We start from the raw sequence: 18,033 nt of genomic DNA on the forward strand, positions 1-18,033 counted from the left end.
GAAAACTCCTAACAATGTGACCGCTCCTTTCCTATTTCTAACTTCAGCCCATATGTCCATGGAGCTATAGTATTTATGTGCTGGTCCAGTTAAGTTTCTGGTCAAGGGTGGCCCCAGAGGTTCAGCAATGGCAACTGTGTTACTCACACTGCTAGAAGAAAGGGGTTTGAGATTTTCATGGGGTGTCACTGGCCATTACAAGACCAGTTGGTAAAAATTAAGGTCAGCGTGACTCCCATGTGTCAATGAATCAGGTGGTGAAAGGTTACAGACTGGAAATGTTGGCTTTTTTTGTCTCTGCTGTCTGACCTGCTGAGTATTTCCATCATTTACTATTTTTATTTTTTCCCACATTCTTGCCTGATGTTTTATATTTTCAGCTGAGTCATTCACAGTAATTGAAATGTATTGTCATGTCGGGTGAAGGGTTAGTGAGTAATTAAAAGTACTTGGATGTAAGCAAACCATTACTCAATGAAACAGTGTAGATACTTAATGCTCCTGTGGAACCTGCCACAATGGTGCCAGGTCCCATTGTATTTCAAGGCATGTGTCTACATACAGATGTCAGCTTAGTAGATGGTCATGGTGCAGTCAGTAATTATTAGCAAGCACTATTCCCACGTTTGTTTGTTTAATGTGGATGTGCTGAATGTTCACAAGCAAAAAGCTGCTGGCATAGCTGCAGATAAAGACTCTACTGTCACAGTTGCTCAACCTCTGTAGGCTCCACACCCATAGGGCAAACAGCTCTCTGGTTGGCTGGTCACATGCCAATCACAGTGACTCCAACCCTTTATCATTCATATACATCCTTTATCAATGAAATTACGTGGGCTGTTTGTGAAACAGATGAACATATATATCTAAACATTTTAATTTCCCAAGTTTCCAGCTGATGTATGCAGCTCAGGGGAAGTGTGTTGAAAGAATCTCCGATTTATGTACACTACTTGCTCATTATTCCCTGAAGCCTCTGAGATGAAAAAAGCACAGGGTCAATGGAGTTCACACAGCAACGCTACACAGTACTCAGCTGTCATGCCCGATAAGGCAAACACAGACTTAATGGGCTCATGTCCTATTTTTCAGATGTACTGCCCATCCCCCCACAGAATGTGCAAGTCTTTGTAAACATGGAGTAAGTCAGACCTGTGCCAGATATTGTCTCCCTGGGTTACTGTTTAGTGAAACTTTGGTGAGCCAAGCTAAATCTTAATAAACTGAGGACCTTTGTACTCAGGACACAAGGCTTGAACTTTACCTTTTCCCCTCTCTTCAGCCCCTCCTCCCCAAACCTTTTTGTTTAACCTCTTGTCCAGTTTTCATCACTGCTACATAAGAACATAAGAAACAAGAGCAGGAGTAGGCCATTCGGCCTCTCGAGCCTGCTCTGTGATTCAGAAAGGTCATGGCTGATCTGATTGTGGCCTTTACTCCATTTTCCTGCCTGTCGCCCCAGATACTTGATTCTTTTGTCAATCAGAAAACTGTCTAACTCAGCCTTAAATATATTCACTGATCCAGCCTCCACTGCCCTGTTGTTTATAGAATTGTCTCTCTGAAGTACCTTGGGTTGTTTTACTACATAAAGGTGCTATATAAATACAAACAAGTTGTTGTAAGTGGTATGATTACCAGCACCTGGTTTTGACTGAACTCACTGATGACACTTTTAGAAGCTTTCATATCAACAAGTGGCTATTCAGGTTCGGCCCAACGGCATTTCATCTATTAAAGCAAGTTTTAAATGTGGCAGTTCCAAATCATCACCTGAAAGGACAAAAGAACAGCTCAAAATGTTTCTTTTTGACACAATTTTAAACCATTTTCAGTCAGTGCTCCAAGTGTGAATGGCTATTTATTTTTTGGCTAATACTTGGTGTGTTGTTTAATTAAATGTCTTTAGGCTAATGTCAAGTGTATTTAATTTATTCCAAGTAATAGAGTCATAGAGGTTTACAGCGTGGAAACAGCCTCTATACTCATCCTACCCATGTAACTGTCTAATATTTAATATATTTTAGAAACATAGAAACATAGAAAAACTACAGCACAAACAGGCCCTTCGGCCCCACAAGTTGTGCCGAACATATCCCTACCTTTTAGGCCTACCTATGACCCTCCATCCTATTAAGTCCCATGTACTCATCCAGGAGTCTCTTAAAAGTCCCTATTGAGTTTGCCTCCACCACCACTGACGGCAGCCGATTCCACTCGCCCGCCACCCTCTGTGTGAAAAAGTTCCCCCTAACATTTCCCCTGTACCTACCCCCCAGCACCTTAAACCTGTGTCCTCTCGTAGCAGACATTTCCACCCTGGAAAAAAGCCTCTGAGAGTCCACCCGATCTATGCCTCTCAACATCTTATATACCTCTATTAGGTCTCCTCTCATCCTACGTCTCTCCAAGGAGAAAAGGCCGAGCTCCCTCAGCCTATCCTCATAAGGCATGCCACTCAATCCAGGCAACATCCTTGTAAATCTCCTCTGCACCCTTTCAATCATTTCCACATCCTTCCTGTAATGAGGCAACCAGAACTGAGCACAGTACTCCAAGTGGGGTTCTGACGAGGGTCTTATATAGCTGCATCATTATCCCCGGACTCCTAAACTCAATCCCTCGATTGATAAAGGCCAGCACACCATATGCCTTCTTAACCACCTCCTCCACCTGCGGGGCTGATTTTAGAGTCCTATGGACCCGGACCCCAAGGTCCTTCTGATCCTCCACAGCACTAAGAGTCTTTCCCTTAATATTGTATTCCTTCATCCCATTTGACCTACCAAAATGGACCACGACGCATTTATCTGGGTTGAAGTCTATCTGCCACTTGTCCGCCCAGTCTTGCATCCTATCTATGTCCCTCTGTAACTTCTGACATCCCTCCTGACTATCCACAATGCCACCAACCTTCGTGTCGTCGGCAAACTTACCAACCCATCCCTCCACTTCCTCATCCAGGTCATTTATGAAAATGACAAACAGCAAGGGTCCCAGAACAGATCCCTGGGGCACACCACTGGTGACCAATCTCCATTTAGAAAAAGACCCATCTATACCCACTCTCTGCCTCCTTTGGACAAGCCAGTTCTGGATCCACCGGGTAGCAGCCCCTTGGATCCCATGCCCTCTCACTTTTTCTCGAAGCCTTGCATGGGGGACCTTATCGAACGCCTTGCTAAAATCCATAGAGACCACATCTACCGCCTTCCCTTCGTCAATGTGTTTAGTCACATTTTCGAAGAACTTCACCATCATAGAGAAGGAAACGAGAGAGTGCAGAATGTAGTGTTACAGTCATAGCTAGGGTGTCGAGAAAGATCAACTTAATGCAAGGTAAGTCCATTCAAAAGTCTGACAACAGGGAAGAAGCTGTTCTTGAGTCAGTTGGTACATGACCTCAGACTTCTATATCTTTTTCCCGACGGAAGAAGGTGAAAGGGAGAATGTCCGGGGTGTGTGATTATGCTGACTGCTTTGCTGAGGCAGCAGGAAGTATAGACAGAGTCAATGGATGGGAGGCTGGTTTGCGTGATGGATTGGGCTATATTCATTACCTTTTGTAGTTCCTTGCAGCCTTGGGCAGAGCAGGAGCCATACCAAGCTGCAATACAACCAGAAAGGATGCTTTCTATGGTGCATCTGTAAAAGTTGGTGAGAGTCGGAGCTGACATGCCAAATTTCCTTCATCTTCTGAGAAAGTAGAGGTGTTGGTGGGCTTTCTTAACTATAGTGTCGGCATGGGGGGACCAGGACAGGTTGTTGGTGATCTGGACACCTAAAAACTTGAAGCTCTCGACCCTTTCTACTTCGTCTCTGTTGATGTAGACAGGGGCATGTTCTCCTTTACGCTTCCTGAAGTCAATGACAATCTCCTTCATTTTGTTGACATTGAGGGAGAGATATTGTTGCCGCACCAGTTCACCAGATTCTCTGTCTCATTCCTGTACTCTGTCTCATCATTGTTTGGGATCCCACCCACTACGGTGATGTTGTCAGCAAACTTGAAAATCAAATTGGAGGGGAATTTGGCAACACAGTCATAGATGTATAAGGAGTATAGTAGGGCGCTGAGAACACTTCCTTGTGGGGCACCGGTGTTGAGGATGATTGTGGAGGAGGTATTGCCTAAACTTACTGATTGTGGTCTGTGAGTTAGGAAGTTCAGAATCCAGTCGCAGAGGGAGGTGCTGAGGCCCAGGTCAAGGAGTTTGGAGATGAGTTTCGTGGGAATAATAGTGTTGAAGGCTGAGCTAATGTCAATAAATAGGAGTCTGACATAGGTGTCCTTGTTATCTAAGTGTTCCAGGGTTGAGTGTAGGGCCAGGGAAATGGCGTCTGCTGTGGACCTGTTGCGGCGGTAGGCAATCTGTAGTGGATCCAGGTAATCAGGGAAGCTGGAATTGATTCGTGCCATGATTAGCCTTTTGAAGTACTTCATAATTATGGATGTCAGAGCCACTGGCCGGTAGTCATTAAGGCACGCTGCTTGGTTTTTCTTAGGTACCGGGATGATGGTCGTCTTCTTGAAGCAGATAGGAACCTCGGATTGTTGTAAAGAGAGGTTGAAGATGTCTGAATACCTCCGCCAGCTTATCTGCGCAGGATCTGAGTGCATGTCTGGGTACTCCATCTGGGCCAGTCACTTTTCATGGGTTGACCTTCGAGAAGGCTCCTCTGACATCTGCAATGGTGACCCCAGATTCAGGTTCATCAAGGGATTCTAGGTGGCGGGCATGCTCTTGCTGATCTCTTGCTCAAAAGGGGCGTAGAATGCATTGAGCTCATCAGGGAAGGGTGCATTGGAGCCGGCGAGTTTACATGCCTTAATTTTGTAGCCTGTTATGTCTTGCAGACCTTGTCATAGTCGGCGAGGGTTGGTGTGGCTAGCCTGGGACTCTAGCTTGGCAAGCATGGCATGCTTGCCTTCACTGGCTAGGTCATTGAGTATAAAAGTTGGCAAATTATGTTACAGTTGTTTAGGCCACATTTGAAATACTGTGTCCAATTCTGATCGCCATACTACCAGAAGGATGTGGAGGCTTTGGAGAGAGTACAGAAAAGGTTTACCAGGATGTTGCCTGGTATGGGGGGTATTAACTAAGAGGAGAGATTGAATAAACTGGGATTGTTCTCCCTAGAAAGATGAAGGCTGAGAGGCGACCTGATAGAAGTTTATAAAATAATGAGGGGCATGGATAAAGTGAACAGTTGGAAGCGTTTTCCCAGGGCAGGAATGACAATTATAGGGGGCACAAGTTCAAAGTAAGGGGGAAAGGTTCAGTCCAGATGTGCAGGGGGGCATGGAATGCACTGCCAAGTGAGATAATCTAATCATCGTCCCTTGACATTCAGTGGCACTACCATTGCTAAATCCCCCAATATCAACATCATGGGGGCTATCATTGACCACAAACTGAACTGGACTAACTATATCAATACTGTGGCCAAAAGGGTAGGTCAGAGGCGAGGGATCCTGCAACATGTAACTTACTTCCTGACTCCCAAGTCTGTTCATCAACTACAAGGCACAACAAAGAACAAAGAACAGTACAGCACAGGAAACAGGCCCTTTGGCCCTCCAAGCCTGTGCCGCTCCTTGGTCCAACTAGACCAATCGTTTGTATCCCTCCATTCCCAGGCTGCTCATGTGACTATCCAGGTAAGTCTTAAACGATGTCAGCGTGCCTGCCTCCACCACCCTACTTGGCAGCGCATTCCAGGCCCCCACCACCCTCTGTGTAAAAAAACATCCCTCTAATATCTGAGTTATACTTAGTCCCTCTCACCTTGAGCCCGTGACCCCTCGTGAACGTCACTTCTGATCTGGGAAAAAGCTTCCCACCGTTCACCCTATCTATACCCTTCATAATCTTGTACACCTCTATTAGATCTCCCCTCATTCTCCGTCTTTCCAGGGAGAACAACTCCAGTTTACCCAATCTTTCCTCATAGCTAAGACCCTCCATACCAGGCAACATCCTGGTAAACCTTCTCTGCACTCTCTCTAACGCCTCCACGTCCTTCTGGTAGTGCGGCGACCAGAACTGGACGCAGTACTCCAAATGTGGCCTAACCAGCGTTCTATACAGCTGCATCATCAGACTCCAGCTTTTATACTCTATACCCCGTCCTATAAAGGCAAGCATACCATATGCCTTCTTCACCACCTTCTCCACCTGTGTTGCCACCTTCAAGGATTTGTGGACTTGCACACCTAGGTCCCTCTGTGTTTCTATACTCCTGATGACTCTGCCATTTATTGTATAACTCCTCCCTACATTATTTCTTCCAAAATGCATCACTTCGCATTTATCCGGATTAAACTCCATCTGCCACCTCTCCGCCCAATTTCCCAGCCTATCTATATCCTGCTGTATTGCCCGACAATGCTCTTCGCTATCCGCAAGTCCAGCCATCTTCGTGTCATCCGCAAACTTGCTGATTACACCAGTTACACCTTCTTCCAAATCATTTATATATATCACAAATAGCAGAGGTCCCAGTACAGAGCCCTGCGGAACACCACTGGTCACAGACCTCCAGCCGGAAAAAGACCCTTCAACCACTACCCTCTGTCTCCTATGGCCAAGCCAGTTCTCCACCCATCTAGCCACTTCTCCTCGTATCCCATGAGCCTTAACCTTCTTAACCAACCTGCCATGTGGGACTTTGTCAAATGCCTTACTGAAATCCATATAGACGACATCCACGGCCCTTCCTTCATCAACCGTTTTTGTCACTTCCTCAAAAAACTCCACCAAATTTGTAAGGCACGACCTCCCTCTTACAAAACCATGCTGTCTGTCACTAATGAGATTGTTCCGTTCTAAATGCACATACATCCTGTCTCTAAGAATCCTCTCCAACAACTTCCCTACCACGGACGTCAAGCTCACCGGCCTATAATTTCCTGGGTTATCCCTGCTACCCTTCTTAAACAACGGGACCCCACATTCGCTATCCTCCAATCCTCAGGGACCTCACTTGTGTCCAAAGAAGCGACAAAGATTTCCGTCAGAGGCCCAGCAATTTCATCTCTCGTCTCCCTGAGCAGTCGAGGATAGATGCCATCAGGCCCTGGGGCTTTGTCAGTTTTAATGTTCCCTAAAAAACCTAACACTTCCTCTCTTGTAATGGAGATTTTCTCTAACGGGTCAACACCTCCCTCCGAGACACTCCCGGTTAACACGCCCCTCTCCTTCGTGAATACCGATGCAAAGTATTCATTTAGGATCTCCCCTATTCCCTTGGGTTCTAAGCATAATTCCCCTCCTTTGTCCCTGAGAGGTCCGATTTTCTCCCTGACAACTCTTTTGTTCCAAGTCGGGACTCTCCACTTCCATGGATGAGTAAGGCACCAACAATACTGAAGAAGCTTGATGACATCCAGGACAAAGCAGCTCACTTGATTGGCACCACATCTACAAACATTTGCTCCATCCACCACCGATGGACAACTGCAGCAATGTGTATGATGTACAAGATACACTGCAGGAACTGACCAAGGCTCCTTAGACAACACCTTCCAAACTCACAACTGCTATCATCTAGAAAAGACAAGTTCAGCAGATACATGGGGACACCACAACCTGCAAGATCCCCTCCAAGCCATTCACCATCCTCACGCGGAAATGTGTTGCTGTTCCTTAACTGTTGCTGAGTCAAAAGCCTAGAACGTCCTTCTTAACAACATTCTGGATATTCCTACAACACATGGACCGCAGGGGTTCAATAAGGCAGCTCATCACCACCTGCTCAAGGGAATTAGGGATAGGCAATAGGCAATCAATGCTGGCCTACTCAGCAACATCCACATCCCATGAACAAATTAAAAAAAGGATTTCTGATCTAAGAGAGTACTTAATTTCCCTGGTATAGACTGGAAAGTGCTTAGAGCTGGGGTTCCGGATGGGAGGAATTTGTAAAATGCATACTGGAAGGTTCTTTGGAACAGTACTAGAGAGGGGGCTATACTGGACCTAGTTCGGGGAAATGAGCCCAGTCAGGTCGTCAAAGTTTCGGTAGGGGAACATATGGCAAATCATGACCACAACTCTGTTAACTTTAGGATAGTAATGGACAAGGATGAGTGCTGTCCTATGGGCAGGGTGCTAAATTGGAGAAGGCTCACTATAGCCGGATTAGGCAGGAATTGGTGGACATTGATTGGGAGAGGATGTTCGAGGGTAAGTCCACGTCTGGCATGTGGAAGTCTTTTAAGGAACAATTGATAAGGCTGCAGGATAAGCAAAAAGGAAAGATAGGAAAGGTAGGATTCGAGAGCCGTGGATAACCAGGGAAATTGAGGATCTGATTAAAGTGAAAAGGGAGGCGTACGTTAAGTCCAGGCAACTGAAAACAGATGGAGCTCTGGAGGAATACAGAGAGAGTAGGAAAGAACTCAAACGGGGAGTTAGAAGAGCAAAAAGAGGTCACGAGATGTTCTTGGCAGGCAGGATTAAGGAGAATCCTGAGGCATTCTATTCATACATTAGGAACAAAAGAGTTGTCAGGGAGAAAATCGGACCTCTCAGGGACAAAGGGGGGGAATTATGCTTAGAACCCAAGGGAATAGGGGAGATCCTAAATGAATACTTTGCATCTGTATTTACGAAGGAGAGGGACGTGTTAACCGGGAGTGTCTCGGAGGTAGGTGTTGACCCGTTAGAGAAAATCTCCATTACAAGGGAGGAAGTGTTAGGTTTTTTAGGGAACATTAAAACTGACAAAGCCCCAGGGCCTGATGGCATCTATCCTCGACTGCTCAGGGAGACGAGAGATGAAATTGCTGGCCTCTGACGGAAATCTTTGTCGCTTCTTTGGACACGGGTGAAGTCCCTGAGGATTGGAGGATAGCGAATGTGGTCCCGTTGTTTAAGAAGGGTAGCAGGGATAACCCGGGTAATTATAGGCCAGTGAGCTTGACGTCCGTGGTAGGGAAGTTGTTGGAGAGGATTCTCAGAGACAGGATGTATGTGCATTTAGAACGGAACAATCTCATTAGTGACAGACAGCATGGTTTTGTAAGAGGGAGGTCGTGCCGTACAAATTTGGTGGAGTTTTTTGAGGAAGTGACAAAAACGGTTGACGAATGAAGGGCCGTGGATGTCGTCTATATGGATTTCAGTAAGGCATTTGACAAAGTCCCTCATGGCAGATTGGTTAAGAAGGTTAAGGCTCATGGGATACAAGGAGACGTGGCTAGATGGGTGGAGAACTGGCTTGGCCATAGGAGATAAGCTTGCGGAGGTATTCACAGACATCTTCAACCTCTCTTTACAACAATCCGAGGTTCCTATCTGCTTCAAGAAGAGGGTAGCGATTGAAGGGTCTTTTTCCGGCTGGAGGTCTGTGACCAGTGGTGTTCCGCAGGGCTCTGTACTGGGACCTCTGCTATTTGTGATATATATAAATGATTTGGAAGACGGTGTAACTGGTGTTATCAGCAAGTTTGCGGATGACACGAAGATGGCTGGACTTGCGGATAGCGATGAGCATTGTCGGGCAATACAGCAGGATATAGATAGGCTGGAAAATTGGGCGGAGAGGTGGCAGATGGAGTTTAATCCGGATAAATGCGAAGTGATGCATTTTGGAAGAAATAATGTAGGGAGGAGTTATACAATAAATGGCAGAGCCATCAAGAGTATAGAAACACAGAAGGACCTAGGTGTGCAAGTCCACAAATCCTTGAAGGTGGCAACGCAGGTGGTGAAGAAGGCATATGGTATGCTTGTCTTTATAGGACGGGGTATAGAGTATAAAAGCTGGAGTCTGATGATGCAGCTGTATAGAACGCTCGTTAGGCCACATTTGGAGTACTGCGTCCAATTCTGGTCGCCGCACTACCAGAAGGATGTGGAGGCGTTAGAGTGCAGAGAAGGTTTACCAGGATGTTGCCTGGTATGGAGGGTCTTAGCTATGAGGAGAGATTGGGTAAACTGGGGTTGTTCTCCCTGGAAAGACGGAGAATGAGGGGAGATCTAATAGAGGTGTACAAGATTATGAAGGGTATAGATAGGGTGAACGGTGGGAAGCTTTTTCCCAGATCAGAAGTGACGATCAGGAGGGGTCACGGGCTCAAGGTGTGAGGGGCGAAGTATAACTCAGATATTAGAGGGATGTTTTTTACACAGAAGGTGGTGGGGGCCTGAAATGCGCTGCCAAGTAGGGTGGTGGAGGCAGACACGCTGACATAGTTTAAGACTTACCTGGATAGTCACATGAGCAGCCTGGGAATGGAGGGATACAAACGATTGGTCTAGTTGGACCAAGGACCGACACAGGCTTGGAGGGCCGAAGGGCCTGTTTCCTGTGCTGTACTGTTCTTTGTTCTTTAGACTGGAGGTGCAGTGCTAAGAGCTGAAAGTCTGATAATTGGGCTACGTTCACTAATTAAGGCATTATTGTGACTGAGTCATATAAACCAGAAAGGCCCCAAGCCCTCAGTGTGTGCTCCTGGCTAATCACAGCTGAGACAGCAGTGTAAACACTGCAATTCATCTGGTGCCAAGGAACAGGAAACAATCAGGCTTGCTTTCACTCCTCATCACTATATAGGGATCTTCCTCACCGTGTGCACATGGGTGCCATCCAAGGATGAACAGATTGCCGACACAATATCACATCAAATATTACCATTTTGGGGAGTTGCTGAGAGGTTAAAAGTATCCCACCCAGACTGCAGTGACTCCAGAAAGCAGCTCACCATCATCTTCACAGGGCAATTAGGCAATAAATGCTCGTCTTGTTAGTGATGCACACATCCCATGAATGAATTTTAAAAAGTTATGATGCTGTACATTCAGTATGAAGTAGTATCTATAAGGACGGCACGGTGACTAGCACTGCTGCCTCACAGTGCCAGGGACCTGGGTTCAATTCCGGCCTCGGGTCACTGTCTGTGTGGAGTCTGCACGTTCTCCCCGTGTCTTGCGTGGGTTTCGTCCAGGTGCTTCGGTTTCCTCCCACACTCCAAAGTTGTGCGGGTTAGGTTGATTGGCCATGCTAAATTGCCCCTTAGCGTCCTGGGGATTAGGAGGGTAAATATGTGGGGTTGCGGGGATGGGACCTGGGTGGGATTGTTGTCGATGCAGACTCCATGGGCCAAATGGCCTCCTTCTGCACTGTAGATTCTATGTGAGAGCTGCGAGGTTGGAAAACTCAGAAAATTATAAAACATACATTAAAAAACTCATCTTTTAAGTACTTTTAAAAGCAAACATGGCAACTTATTGGAAGATACACCAAGGATATATGTCATGTGTTTTGAAGATCTTTACCTGTTTGAATATTAGTCCAGTTTAGAGCTATACAGTGCACTATTGCAGCAAATATATACCTGTGGTCCAGAATGGTTACACGAGATGATGGAAGCCCCAGAACAGCACAGCTCTGTACAAGTTCCTTCTTACGAATCTCCCCTTGTTTATAGAAGTTCCCTGAAAATATGAAACATGAGCAGCTAAAAACAGAACTGAACTGTTCATAATGTAAAATGATCTTTTACCAGATAGTCCTGTAATGGTTCTCAATGTTTAGCAGGGCACAGAACTAAACTTTGATCAGATCCAAAGTGATTAAAGTGCTTAGCTGGGATTCTCCCAAAAAAATTTCAAGTCCCCAATTTGCGTGAAAACAGGAGTAACACCCCGTGTTTTTTTTAAGCATGATTTTCAGAATGAAGCTCCGACAATCTGTGCATCAGAGTGCCTCAGCGAGATTCCGTCTGAAAATCACGAGGTGGGGACTATCCCGCCCGAGAGACCGGCAGCACGGTGCTGAGCGGGCCACTGTGCATGCACTGATCTGTCAGAGTGGAGCTTGGCGCACGCACAATGGCCCGTATTACTGGCCTCCCAATAGATGGCCTTGCTGACTCTCCCCCACCTCCCGAACCAGCCCATGTCCCTCCCACCACCTCAGACAGTCCCGATCCCCCAATCCTCCACTGCCGCCCACCCCAGCAGCCCCAATCGCCCTGACTCATGCACTTTCAGTATCCCACTCCTGCTTTCTCTCCATACCTCTTGATCCCTTTAGCCACAAGAGCCACGTCCAGCTCCCTCCTGAACATATCTAACAAACTGGCTCCAACAGCTTTCTGTGATAGAGAGTTCCACAGGTTCACAGTTCTCTGAATGAAGAAGTTCTTCCTCATCTCAGTCCTGAATGGCTTACCCCTTATTCTTAGACTGTGACTCCTAGTTCTCCCCAACATCTGGAACATTCTTCCTGCATCCGACCTGTCCAGTCCCATCAGGATTTTATCTGTTTCTATGAGATCCCCTCATTCTTCTAAATTCCAGTGAGGACAAGCCCAGTCGATCCAATCCTCTTTATATGTCAATCCTCCATTCCAGGAATCAGTCTGGTAAACCTTCGCTAGACTCCCTCACAGAATCGGAATCACAGAATACCACAGTGCAGAAGAGGCCCTTCGGTCCATCGAGTCTGCACTGACACATGAAATGCCCTGACCTGCCCCACCTAATCCCACTTGTCAACACTCGGTCCATAAGCCTTGAAGATTATGGTGTGCCAAGTGTTCGTCCAGGTATTTTTTAAAGGATGTGAGGTATCCCGCCTCGACCACCCTCCCTAGCAGCGCATTCCAGACCGTCACCACCCTCTGGGTAAAAAGGTTTTTCCTCAAATCCCCCCTAAACCTCCCATCCCTCACTTTTAACTTGTGTCCCCTCGTAACTGACCCTTCAACGAAGGAGAACAGCTGCTGCCTATCCACCCTGTCCATGCCCCTCATAATCCTGAACACCTCAATCAGGTCACCACTCAGTCTTCTCTGCTCCAGAGAAAACAACCCAAGCCTATCCAACTTCTCTTCATAACTTAAATGTTCCATCCCAGGCAGCATCCTGGTGAATCTCTCTGCACCCCCTGCAGTGCGTTCATGTCCTTCCTATAATGTGACGACCAGAATTGCACACAGTACTCTAGCTGTGGCCTACTAAAGTTCTATACAACTCCATCATGACCTCTCTGCTTTTGTAATCTACACCCCGATTGATACAGGCGAGTGTGCCATATGCCTTTTTCACCACCCTATTAACCTGCCTTTCCGCCTTCAGAGATCTATGGACAAAAACACCCAAGGTCCTTTTGTTCTTCGGAACTTCCCAGTGTCAGACCTTTCATAGTATACCTCCTCGTCAAATTACTCCTTCCAAAGTGCATCACCTCACACTTTCAGGGTTAAATTCCATCTGCCACTTATCCGCCCATTTGACCATCTTGTCTATATCTTCCTGTAACCCAAGACACTCAACCTTACTGTTAACCACTCAGCCAATCTTTGTGTCATCGGCAAACTTACTGATCCTACCCCCCACATAGTCATCTATGTCATTTATATAAATGATGAACAATAGAGGGTCCAGCATTGATCCCTGTGGTACGCCACTGGTCACCGGCCTGCAGTCACTAAAGCAGCCGGCTGTCACTACTCTCTGTCTCCTTCCGCTAATGATGTGGAGATGCCGGCGTTGGACTGGGGTAAACACAGTAAGAGGTTTAACAACACCAGATTAAAGTCCAACAGATTTATTTGGTAGCAAAAGCCACACAAGCTTTCAGAGCTCCAAGCCCCTTCTTCAGGTGAGTGGGAATTCTGTTCACAAACAGGGCATATAAAGACACAGACTCAATTTACATGAATAATAGTTGGAATGCGAATACTTACAGCTAATCAAGTCTTTAAGATACAAACAACGTGAGTGGAGAGAGCATCAAGACAGGCTAAAAAGATTTGTATTGTCTCCAGACAAGACAGCCATGTTCATGTCACACTATTGGGTTCGTGTCACACTATTTGTAACCCCCACAGCCTGCCTGGACCTGCAGAGTTTCACTGGCTGTCTTGTCTGGAGACAATACACATCTTTTTAGCCAGTCTTGATGCTCTCTCCACTCACGTTGCTTGTATCTTAAAGACTTGATTAGCTGTAAGTATTCGCATTCCAACCATTATTCATGTAAATTGAGTCTGTGTCTTTATATGCCCTGTTTGTGAACAGAATTCCCACTCACCTGAAGAAGGGGCTTGGAGGTCCGAAAGCTTGTGTGGCTTTTGCTACCAAATAAACCTGTTGGACTTTAACCTGGTGTTGTTAAACTTCTTACTGTCCTTCCGCTGAGCCAATTATGAATCGATCTTATCAGATCACCCTGTATCCCATGTGCATTTGCCTTCTTAATAAGTCTCCCTTTGCTGAAATCCAACCGCGTCACCCTCAGCCACACACTTGGTTACATGCTCAAAAAATTAAATCAAATTTGTTAGACATGACCTCCCTGTGACAAAACCATGCTGACTATAGAAAGAAACCCTACAGTGCAGAAGGAGGCCATTCGGCCCATCGAGTCTGCACCGACCACAATCCCACCCAGGCCCTACCCCCACATATTTACCCACTAATCCCTCTAACCTAGGCATCTCAGGACTCTAAAGGGCAATTTTTTTAACCTGGCCAATCAACCTAACCCGCGCATCTTTGGAGTGTGGGAGGAAACCGGAGCACCCGGAGGAAACCCACGCAGACACAAGGAGAATGTGCAAACTCCACACAGACAGTGACCCGAGCCGGGAATCGAACCCGGGACCCTGGAGCTGTGAAGCAGCAGTGCTAACCACTGTGCTACTGTGCTGCCCCCTATCAAATCTTGCCTCTCCAAATGGCGATAGATTCTCTCCTTCGGAATCTTCTCCAGTAGTTTCCCAACCACAACATGAGACTCACTGGTCTGTAGTTCCCTGGCTTGTCTCTACAACCTTTCTTAAATAGGGACCACATTAGCTGTTCTCCAGTCCTCAATAGCAAGAATGTCCTTCCTCAGACTAGGAGACCAAAACTGCACACAATACTCAAGGTGTGTCCTCACCAGGGCCCTGTATAACTGCAGCAATGATGTGGAGATGCCGGCGTTGGACTGGGGTAAACACAGTAAGAGTTTTAAACAACACCAGGTTAAAGTCCAACAGGTTTATTTGGTAGCAAATGCCATTAGCTTTCGGAGCCCTGCTCCTTTGTCATGCAGGGCTCCAAAAGCTAATGGTATTTGCTACCAAATAAACCTGTTGGACTTTAACCTGGTGTTGTTAAAACTCTAACTGCAGCAAGACATCCTTACTTCTATACTCAAATCCTCTTGCTATGAAGGCCAGCATGCCATTAGCTTTCCTCACTGCCTGATGTACCTGCATGCCAACCTTCAGCGACTGTTCCACCATGACACCCAGGTCACGCTGCACTTCCCCTTTTCTTAAACTGTCACCATTCAGATAATCTTCCTTCCTGTTTTTGCCACCAAAGTAGATAACTCACATTATCCACATTATATTGCATTTGCCAAGTATTTGCCCACTCAGCCAGCCTGTCCAAGTCACCCTGCAGCCTCTTAGCATCCTCCTCACAGCACACACTGCCACCCAGCTTAGTGTCGTCTGCAAATTTGGAACTCCAGGCTGCACTGAACATCGTCCACATTCACCTGACATGAATGAATCTGTGAACCTGTTTCAGTTGCTAGGAGGGTTTGGGTCAATATTCCAAAATGAATAATAATCTGCAACACACACAGGCGTCAGCCTTGGTTTAGTGGTGGCTTTCTTGTCCAAGTTATGAGGTTGTTGAGTTCAAGCCTAAGTTCAGAGACTTGAGCACATGGCTGACACCTTATCTCAGCTTTTATCAGAGATGTTGTTTAATTGCTCCAGCTATCTTCTCAAGTGGATTAATAGTTTAATATGACATTATATGAAGAAAAATAGGTGTCTGCTCTCAGTGTCCTGGCAAACATTTAGCAATTGACAACATTATTAAAATATTTATCTCGTGAACTTGTTCACACAAATTGCTAGTAACACCTATGTTACAACACTAACACAGTAGAGGTATTGGCTCTGAAGTTCTTTACAACTCCCTGATGTTGTTGTGTAAAAGGCACCATAGAAACACAAGTTACTTATTTTCAAGTTTCAGGATTTGGGCCTAAAACTAAATGTATCAAAAAAACACTCCAAGGTAGCTAAAATATAAGGGAATGTAAAGTCTTCCACAGGCAGATGAATAGTCCAAAGATTGCAGAAGGAGGAATGATGTAAATAGGCAGTCAAAAGGGGGTTTAAACATGAAAGTGGAAAGTTTGGCGAAAATATTAAATGAACACTTTGTATTTGTATTTACTGAGGAAGGAGATACTGCTCAAGTCATAATGAAAGAAGAGGTGTATGAGACATTGAATGGACTAAACATTGATAAAGAGGAGGCATTAAATAGGCTGACTGTACTGAAAGTTCATTGATAAGTCACAGGACCAGAGGAAATGCATCCAAAGATATTGAGGGAAGTAAGGGTGGAAATTGCAGAGGTTCTGCCCATGATTTTCCAAAGCTGCTTAGATGCAGAGATGGTGCCAGAGGAATTGAAAATTGCCAATATTAAAGTAAAGATTAAGCAGAGATCTGATTGAGGTATTCGGAATTATGATTGATTCATTTATTCAGAGTAGATAGGGAAGGATGGTTCCTGTTAACAGAAGGGACTCAAATCAAAGGATACAGATTTAAGCTGACTTGCAAAAGAATGGAAGTGAATGGTTAGTATCTTGGATGTACTGCCTGAAAACGTGGTGCAGACAGATTAGAATAGAATCGCTACAGTGAAGAATGAGGCCATTGGGCCCATTGAGTTTGCACCAACTTTCTGAAAGAGCATCTTACCTAGGCTACCCCATCCCTGTAACCTCACTCATTTACTATGGCCAAACCACCTAACCTGCACATCTAAAAAGTAAAGTTTATTTGTCACAAGTAGGCTTACATTCACACTGAAATGAAGTTACTTTGAAAATCCCCTAGTTGCCACACTCCGGTGCCTGTTCGGGTACATGGAGGGAGAATTTAGCACGGCCAATTCACCTAACCTGCACATCTTTGGACTGTGGGAGGAATGCCTGCAGAGTTTCACTGGCTGTCTTGTCTGGAGACAATACACATCTTTTTAGCCTGTCTTGATGCTCTCTCCACTCACGTTGTTTTGTTTCTTAAAGACTTGATTAGTTGTAAGTATTCGCATTCCAACCATTATTCATGTAAATTGAGTCTGTGTCTTTCTATGCCCTGTTTGTGAACAGAATTCCCACTCACCTGAAGAAGGGGCTTGGAGCTCCGAAAGCTTGTGTGGCTTTTGCTACCAAATAAACCTGTTGGATATTCAGAGACTATTTCCTCGGGTGGATGTAGCTGTTACTAGGGGCATAACTATAAGGTTCATGGTGGGAGATATAGGAGGGATGTCCGAGGTAGGTTCTTTACTCAGAGAGTGGTTGGGGTGTGGAATGGACTGCCTGCTGTGATAGTGGAGTCGAACACTTTAGGAACTTTCAAGCGGTTATTGGATAGGCACATGGAACACTCTAGAATGATAGGGAGTGGGATAGCTTGATCTTGGTTTCGGACAAAGCTCGGCACAACATCATGGGCCGAAGGGCCTGTACTGTGCTGTACTGTTCTATATTCTAGCAATGAAGGATTTGCCTTCTTAATTACCTGCTGCACCTGCAAACCAACTCTTTGAGATTCCTGCACAAGGACACCCAGGTCCCTCTGCATAGCAGCATGCTGCAATTTTTTACCATTTAAACAATAGTGCATTTTGCTGTTATTCCGACCAAAATGGGTGACCTCACATTGACCAACATTGTACTCCATCTGCCAGACCCTTGCCCACTCACTTAGAATAATAGAATCCCTACATTATAGGAGGCCATTTGGCCCATTGAGTCTATACTGACCACAATCCCACTCAGATCCTATTCCCTTAACCCCACACATTTACCCTGCTAATCAGCCTGACACTAGAGTCAATTTAGCACAGCCAATCAACCTAACATGCGCATCTTTGGATTGTGGGAGGAAACCCACACAGACACAGGGAGAAAGTGAAAACTCCACACAGACAGTGACCTAAGGTCAGAATTGAACATGAATCCCTGGCGCTGTGAGGCAGC

At 45.8% G+C, this 18,033-nt stretch overlaps 2 protein-coding genes across 5 annotated transcripts in view; one reads left to right on the top strand and one right to left on the bottom strand.

The window, feature by feature from the left end:
* Positions 1 to 18,033, bottom strand: part of pigl (phosphatidylinositol glycan anchor biosynthesis, class L) — an 84,074-nt gene that overhangs the window by 64,211 nt on the left and 1,830 nt on the right. For all 4 annotated transcript variants that reach the window (XM_078224583.1, XM_078224580.1, XM_078224582.1 and 1 more), the window contains exon 2: positions 11,348 to 11,447. In XM_078224583.1, the coding sequence (XP_078080709.1) occupies positions 11,348 to 11,447 (100 nt within the window). The remainder of the gene's footprint in view (positions 1 to 11,347; positions 11,448 to 18,033) is intronic.
* ncor1 (nuclear receptor corepressor 1) overlaps positions 1 to 18,033 on the top strand; it is a 376,647-nt gene that overhangs the window by 8,252 nt on the left and 350,362 nt on the right. The window lies entirely within an intron of this gene.

This window comes from Mustelus asterias, chromosome 12 (assembly GCF_964213995.1).
Source record: "Mustelus asterias chromosome 12, sMusAst1.hap1.1, whole genome shotgun sequence".
In the NCBI taxonomy this organism is placed as follows: Eukaryota; Metazoa; Chordata; class Chondrichthyes; order Carcharhiniformes; family Triakidae; genus Mustelus; species Mustelus asterias.